The sequence below is a fragment of the Lithobates pipiens genome, unplaced genomic scaffold (genome assembly GCF_037356315.1).
Source record: "Lithobates pipiens isolate NorthernLeopardFrog02 unplaced genomic scaffold, aLitPip1_a1.2 Scaffold_22, whole genome shotgun sequence".
In the NCBI taxonomy this organism is placed as follows: Eukaryota; Metazoa; Chordata; class Amphibia; order Anura; family Ranidae; genus Lithobates; species Lithobates pipiens.
In genome coordinates, this window is record NW_027507784.1 from 18,213,358 (window position 1) to 18,222,159 (window position 8,802).

The window sequence follows — 8,802 nt, forward strand, 5'->3', positions numbered from 1 at the left end:
ATCACTCCGTCATTTGACGGAGAAATCACGTGGTAAACGGCCGCTATGAGCGTCCGTTTACCGTGATGCGTCGGGTCCTGTGGACCCGGCGGTCACGGATGCTCTCGAGTGCGCACACCTCGGGGCACGCGAAAGCAGAATTCTGGGAGGCCGTTAATTAACGGCCTCTCTGAGTTAAACAACCGCCCTGAAGCCGTTAATCGGCAATGGGCAGTTGTTAAGTGGTTAAAGCTAGATCACTAGCTATATAGGTGAGGTGAATATAGTGGTGTATACTGCAGTCAAGGCACAGACAACAACCACTACACAGAAGCAAGATAGGAAATCAGCCAAAAACGATTGGTGTGTACTGTGTTGAAGGTACACAGAACACCCACTGCTTCAGATGCAAAGTAACACACTACAGGAGGCCGCCTTAAAGGCGGCTTTATATAGTGTGGGGCGTGCACTACACAGCCTGAGCTATGATTGGCCACAGGCATCCTGCCTGTGGCCAATCATGGCTCTCCTCGCTGCCGGCGCTGTGATTAGCCAAGCATGCGGGGTCACAGTGCATGCTTGGCCAATCATCGGGCAGCAATGCACTGCGCCAACGCAGTGCATTGTGGTCCGCGCGCGCGTCACTCGAATTTTGACGCGAACGGCCAAAACGTTCGGAATTCGCCGAACGCACGAACAGCCAATGTTCGAGTCGAACGTACGTTCGACTCGAACACGAAGCTCATCCCTACTAGAGAGCGCTATGCTCTGTACCTCAGCCATGTCTCTGGTGCCTCTCCCTCTCGTACCTCTGTAGCAAGAACTTGGTGTTAACCCCCCTCTTTCCATTCTTCCCCCTCCCTCAATCCTTACTCCTCCCCGCTTTATTTTTTTTATTTTTTTATGGTTTTCCTTTGTACCTCTTTGTAATCCTAAGAACCCTTCATAAAAGATCCATCGGGTACCCTCCCTTTTTACATGACTGTTACGGTTTTGAGATGTTGTTTTATTATACATGTTGCCATCCCACCTGAGGTACCCACATACGCAACCCCTAGATTACATAACTCACCCTTATTGCTTTGTATTTTTTATACTCTTGATATAGCCATCGCTATATAAAATGATACAAGTATTATTGATGTTATAATCTGTAGGTTTTTGTATTGTTCAATAAAATCTATTTGAAAACAAAATGGTGTGCAAACCACACATGTGAGGTATCAGTGCGATCATTAAAGTGAGAGCAATAATTCTAGTACTAGACCTTCTCTTTAACTCAAAACATGGAATCTGTAGAAACTTTTAAAACGTCTATAGAGATTTTTAAGGGTAAAAGTTTGTTGCCATTCCACGAGTGGGCAAATTTTGAAGCGTGACATGTTGGGTATCAATTTACTCGGCATAACATTGTCTTTCACAATATAAAAAAAATCGGGCGAACTTTACTGTTGTCTTCCTTTTTAATTCAAAAAGTGTATTTTTTCCAAAAGAAGTGCGCTTGTAAGACCGCTGTGCAAATATGGTGTGACAGGAAGTATTGCAACAACCTCCATTTCATTCTCTAGTGTGTTAGAAAAATATATATATATAATGTTTGGGGGTTCTAAGTAATTTTCTAGCAAAAAAAAAAAATATATTTTAAATTATTTTTCAAGTCTGAAAAATAGGCACAGTCCATTAAAGTGATTGTAAGGCTTTGATTTTCTTTTTTTTTTTTTTAAACCAAACATGTCATACTTACCTCCACTGTGCAGTTCGTTTTGCACAGAGTGGCCCAAATGCTAAACTTACGGGTTCCCCCTGGTGGCTCTAGTAGCTCTTCCCCACATCGTATAACCCTCTAGGAGAAGCGATCTCCTTGGAAAGCTGTCCATAGATGCAGAATGCCGGACTCGGCCCCACCCTTCGGCGCCCACGTCATTGGATTTGATTGACAGAAGTGGGAGCCAATGGCTGCGCTGCTATCAATCTATACAATCAAGAGCCAAGACAATGGGCAGAGGGGAAGAGCATGTCTCCGGCGTGGGAATTACAGAACTCAGGTGAGCTTTGCGGACGCTTTCAACCCTTTTTTTTGTGGTGAAGAGGGGAGAAGCCTGAGTCGCCGGGAACGACCGGAAAAGGACAACCACTACCGTTCGGAAAATGGAGCTCCCCTTCGGAAAGGAAAGGGCGGTCAGTGAAGCTCAATAAGTTACCGTGACTGACATGTTTAAAGTCAAAGTCGTATCATGCAAATAATAAATCCACTTTGCACTACAAATGGAAACCACAAGTGCAAAGTGCAGTTGAAAATGCACTGAAAGTGCACTTGGAAGGGCAGTCGCTGTAAATCTGAGGGGTAGATCTGAAATGAGAGGAAGCTCTGCTGATTTTATTATCCAATCATGTGCAAGATAAAATGCTGTTTTTTATTTTCCTTGCATGTCCCCCTCGGATCTACAGCGACTGAACTTCCAAGTGCACTTTCAGTGCAAGTTCAAGTATACTTTGCACTTGTAGTGCAAAGTGGATTTGCCTTTCGTAGATAACCCCCAATGTGCCATTGAAGAGTATATTAATTTGGTTGATGCTTCATTTTCTGTAGAGATTTAATTTCTTGAGGATTTGTATGTTAATTTAATCTCGGAGGAACACAGAATCAATACACTCTCCTGTGTGCTCCGGAGATAGCAGGGGACATTTCTGCATTATAAATATACGGTATCTGTACAGTATGTGTGCCGCATAAAACTGTACTGTGACCAAAATATCACATTGCTTTTTTTTATTGCATGAATTTAAATTTATTCAGCAAATTGTCTCCACCACTGAATCGATCCTTCCAGTGCTGACTCTCCCCAATCCTTTTCTATAAGAATTTACTTTTGAATCATTGAAACAAATCTGGGCTAGGCACTAAAACACGGGCATTTCTTCGTTTTGCAAATCTGACAATTCACAGATATTATTTCCTTCTTTATTTTTGTTTTACAGGTATGGTTACTTTCAGTTATTATTTCATTTGTAAAACCCAGCTCATCCTAGTCAATGTCATCTATTTTTTATTTTTTTGTTTGTTTGTTTCCTTTTTTTAAAAACTGGTTTTGCATAAAATATCTCTGAATAGAAAAAATGGAGACAAAATCCATCAACATTTTTTTTTTTTTTTCACGGCTAAACTCTTTCATGATACTTGAAATTCTGACCAGATTGATTTATTCTGTCTCAATTTAGGTAAGAGTTTAGGTGGCACTTTAAAATCTAAAGGGAGACACTTACAATTGAATAAAATGCAAGGCTTAAAGCCCCGTACACACGAGAGAACTTATGTCCGACAGACTTCCGAAGGAGTTCTGCTGGAGTTCTGCCGGAGTTCCGACAGAGTTCTGACGGACTTTTCGACTGAGCGGACTTGGCCACACACAATCACACTAAACTCCGACGGATTCGAACGTGATGACGTACGACTGGACTCGAATAAGGAAGTTCACAGCCAGTAGCCAATAGCTGCCCTAGCGTCGGTTTTAGTCGGTCGGAATAGCATACACACGAGCGAATTTTTCGGAGGGACCGGGTCCGGCGGAGTTCCGTCGGAAAAATTTGAAGCATGTTCCATATTCTAAAGTCTGTCAGACTTTGGCGAATCAAAAGTCCGTTGCAGCCCACACACGATCGAATAGTCTGACGGAATCATTCCGTCGGACTTTGGATGTTCAAAAGTCCGCTCGTGTGTACGCGGCATAAGAGTCTCCTCCCCATAAGAGCTCAGAAAAGGTAACAAGGACAGAAAAAGGATAGCAGGACTTTAACCCCTTCAATGCCGGGCACTTTCACCCCCTTCCTGCCCAGACCAATTTTCAGCTTTTAGAGCTGTCACACTTTGAATGACAATTGCGTGGTTATGCTACACTGTACACATATTACATTTTTATATATTTTTCCCACAGATAGAGCTTTCTTTTGGCGGTATTTGATCGCCATTGTGTTTTTTTTCCTGTTTTCTGCTAAACAAATTACAAAAAGACAGAAATGTTAAAAAAGGAAAAAGAAAAGAAAAAAAAAGGTTTTCCTTTGTTTATGTTTAAAATGTTGTAAATAAGTATGTTTTCTCCTTCACTGATGGGCACTGATAGGAGGCACTAATATGCAGCACTGATGGGCACTGATAGGCAGCACTAATGAGGTGGCACTGATGAGGAGGCACTGACAGGCATTACTGATGGGCTACAGAGTGGCATATGTGATGGGCACTGACAGGCACTACTGATGGGCACTGATTGACATTTGTGATGGGCACTAAGTGCCATTTGTTATGGGCACTGATTGGCATCTGATGGGCACTGATTGACATCTGAGGCGGGCACCTCTGATGGGGGCTGTGCTGATAATCTATGCATGAATTATCAGCGCAGATCCCCGTGTCAGGAGAGCCGCTGATTGGCTCTCCTCTGCCTTGTCAGCATGAACCAAGGAAACCCGATTACTGGCACATCCTGGTTACTGCTGTGATTAGCTGTGATTGGTCACAGCTGATCACATGGTAAAGAGCCTAATTCATAGGCTCTTTACCAAGACTGGAGATGCTGTGTGTCAGAATGACACACTGCATCACCGATCGCCACTCTGTGCGCACAAGTAGCTTATCCTGCTGGACATCATATGATGCCCAGTCAGGATAACTGATCCCCCGCTTGGCCATAATTCTGCTGTAGGTCGGGCTGGATGTGGTTAATGGTGATCCACCCCTCAAAAATGTACACACATGCATCAACGAAAATCCAAAATGACTAATAAATCAGAAACGAGTTGATTATGTTTAAGAACACAGAAAGGCCTTCAAAGAAACAAAACCACTTACATGTTTCACCTCATCCCCAGCAGACATGGGAATTAACTTGCACTTCCCCGGAAAGGGTTGTATAAATACCGCCCACTGGATATTTACGAGCCCATTTCACCGTATAACATAGAAAGTAGAAAATACGCTTGTAGACTGTGGAGGGGCTTCGATCTCTTATGCATTTTGCAGATGTGATTGCTCAGGAGAGGGGTGTTCAGAAAGATGCGGATAAAGACGTGATATTAAAATGTAGGTGACATCCACCACCAGGAAAGAGGCGCAGCCATGGAGAAATGGGCAGTATTATGGTCCTTCATGCATCCTGCACAATAGCCATCAGCTCTCACATCACCAGGACACTGCTGGACACTGTTTCAGGCATTCGAACATTAAAGGGAATCTGTCATGAGAGATTAATATAGGCTGCTGTTGCCTAGTTCCCTTTTTGACCATTATGATGATGCTGTGAATTTAAAGGCATTCCACACTTTCAAATACTTTAACTGTTTTTTTTAAACTAGATTTTAGTGTAATTATATTTCCTGTGTGGTTTGTTTGCCTTACTTTGGAATGATGGGCACAAGTGTCATGGCTGCAGTGTGTAGTGTCATGGCAATTCCCCTATGTCCATATATTTCTGCAGCCAACTTACCCCTATTTGCTAAAGGGACAGGCAACTTCTTGTTCCAGGTCACACAGAGTCCAGTGCATGGCTCACCATTTCCTTTTTGTTGTATCACAAATGTGAGAGTGTGTTGGAAATGTTGCATGGTGACCTCTCTGTTAATTGCTCAGCCCGTTTGTGTCTGTGTCAGATCAAATTACTGTGTAGCTCTCACCTACTGAATTCTAGACTGAGAGACCCAGGGATTGTGGGATATGTCTTTTATTTATAGTTATGCCCTGTACACATGATCGGATTTTCCAACAACAAAACCATGTATTCTTCTCCGAAGGATGTTGGCTCAAACTTGTCTTGCATACACACGGTCCCACAAATTGGAAATTCCGAATGTCAAGAACGCGGTAACATACAACATGTACGACGAGCCGAGAAAAAGGAAGTTCAATTGCCCGTTCAATAGCCTTCTGCATGATTCAGAGCATGCATGAACTTTTGTGCGACAGACTTGTGTACACACAATCGGACTTTGAGAGTCTGCTCTCAAACATTTGTGTGGAAATTCCCACAGCAAATGTTCGATGGAGCCTACACACGGTCTGACTTTTCCGACAACAAGCTCACATCGAACATTTCCCCTCGGAAATTCTGATCGTGTGTACGCAGCATAAGTGTCAGTTCTCACACTACAGATGCCATGGATTAACTTGATCATTGCCATGCCACATGCCTCATGTTTAAACACAAACCAAAACTTCTGACACCTGAATTTGAAAATTTACTCTACTATAGGCTGTGTTTAAAGGGCAACAAATGACACCATGAAAGTACATGATCAATGCATCTTAATGCAGAAGAAAAACACAAGGTAGGAAGGTTCATAATGCATTTAAATTCTGGGTTGCTAATCTGTAAAGCTCATTTGAAGCTTGCTTATTCCAGATCTATGCTGTATCTTTAGCAAACTTTGACGTAAACCTAAAACCAAACTAGAAAACATTTATATTTCTGTATGCACTGTGTATAATTGTAATGTTATCCTAAAATCCTTTTTTCTTTTTTTTTTCAATGCTAGTGTTATTGATCTACTCCAGCCTCATAGACACTTCCTGTCTACATGCAGTCAACTCTTAACAATACTTTGGAACTTTTTTTTTAGGTCTCTATCATACAGCTTGGACTTTGGCACAAATTATAATAATAATAATAATTTCTTACAGGTAAAATCTGATTCTGATATTGTGAGCATTTTCTTTTTTCTTTTAATGGACAACTGATATTACATTCTATTCAGAACATCCTTTTGTAAGTTCAACGTTACAGCCAATATCTGAGAATTCGTGAAGAATTTGAACGCTTTAAATTGCTTGATAGAAAAAAAAAAGAAAATAACTAATCTTTTCTGCACACAAATTTGGTCAATATCTCAACTGTTGCTTCTAGAATTTCTCTACTCAATATGTTAAATTATAATAAATGAGTTCTGCATTTGAGTTGCATAAAAAAAAAAAATTACATTTTAAGTTTTCTTCTTTGCTTTTCTACACATGAAAAAGCATGCTTTTAAAGTTTTGTAAATCCATATCCATGGTTGTGATCTTTGCAGAGTTTTAGACAATTGACAGCTGAGATAACATTTTGATCATTCTACCCTCATTCCATTCCATCCTCAGTAACTTTGGGATTTGGCTAATCTCTGATAGGTAAAACGTACATTATCCTTATATAACTTTCTTTAAATGGTAACTTCACTTTTGTGGAAAAAAAATACAGCAAATAAAAAAATATAATATAGATTTTTAATTGGTACACAGGCCATGTTTTGATTTAATGTTATTAAAGAGTTCTACCCAAAAATGGAACTTCCACTTTAAGGGAAGGTGACCCCCCGACATGCCATTATCTTTCCTTTTTAATCTTCAGTGCTGTCATTTTATCTAAATTTCAATGATATACAGCAACCCAGAGACGTTCGGAAAGCAGTTGGTGCATTGAGCGCCCGCTACAAAAGTTATTTCCGGCCTTTTTGATTTTCCCAGAAGTCTACAGTTAGATACAGGTACAATTTTAAGTGTACCCTGCAAATCCCTAAAACATACCGTTGATCACCCAGGGTGGATTTTTTTTGTTTTTCTCAATAAAAGTGGAGCAGAGCTATTCTTTAGCTTTTTCCTTTTCAAAAGTAAGTAAAAATATTGCAATGGGGAATCAGACAATATATACCGAGCTATTGCTCACAGGACTGTCCGACCTTCCAGCCCTTCAGCTCCCTCTCTTTCTTTTCTTCCTTCTCATCTACCTTCTGACATTAATAGGGAATTTTCTGATCATCACCCTCATTGTCACTGACTCTCACCTGCATGTTCCTATGTATTTCTTCCTCGCAAACCTGGCTGGATTGGACCTCTGTTGTTCGTCGGTCACTGCTCCACAAATGTTATTTGACCTTCACACCGGGAGAAGAATGCGTACAGTAACAGCTTGTATGACCCAAGTTTTCTTCTTTATGTCCTTTGCCGGTTGCGAGGTGTTTCTGTTGTCCACCATGTCCTATGATCGATATGTCGCCATTTGTCAGCCTTTACATTACACACAGATCATGCAGTGGAAAGTGTGTGCACAACTGGTCTCCATTGTATGGTGTATCGGTTTTACCAATTCTTTAGTTCACACAGTTTATGCCTTGAACTTAAAATTTTGCAGGTCACAAATTGTCAAAAACTTCTTCTGTGACTTGCCCCAGTTATTTCAGATCTCTTGTAATGACATATACATCAATATTATGCTCACGTTTCTCATTAATGGCTTCCTCGGAGTGGTGTCTTTTATTCCGATCCTCCTGTCCTACATCTTTATCTTTAAGACTGTCTTGAAAATGAAAGTTAAAGACAACAAAACAAAAGTCTTCTCTACATGTACCTCTCACCTGACAGTGGTGTTTATATTTTATATCTCTGTTGAGCTTAATTATTTTACTCCAGGTTCTAGTTATCATTTTGCCAGTTACAAAGTGGTGTCTGTTTTTTACACGGTGATCCTTCCTCTCCTCAATCCTTTGATTTACAGTCTGAGGAACCAGGATTTCAGAGTAGCATTGCAAAATATTTCAAGAAAAATCATCTGCAATTTAATATAGAATTTATACAAACTAAATCTTACCTTATAGTAGCACATCTAATGCTAAATTATTATCAATGCATATGTAATAACATAAATAACCTGCAATTTTAGAATCTGTAAGGCCCCTATCACACAAAGGGTCCAATTGGGTCCACCTTTCAGGTGGACTTTATCAGACCCTTCATTCACCCCTATAGACCAGCGGGCGTGAACAGACTTGTGTCCATTTACACCCACCTACCTCCAATCTGGAGGT

The 8,802-nt window shown here is 40.8% G+C and overlaps 1 protein-coding gene across 1 annotated transcript; it reads left to right on the forward strand.

The window, feature by feature from the left end:
* Positions 1 to 6,986: 6,986 nt before the first annotated feature.
* On the forward strand, positions 6,987 to 8,562 carry LOC143925617 (olfactory receptor 5B12-like). The gene has a single exon (XM_077450088.1). The coding sequence runs from the start codon at positions 7,627 to 7,629 to the stop codon at positions 8,560 to 8,562; it is 936 nt and encodes a 311-aa protein (XP_077306214.1). The 5' UTR covers positions 6,987 to 7,626.
* The last annotated feature ends 240 nt before the right edge of the window (positions 8,563 to 8,802 follow it).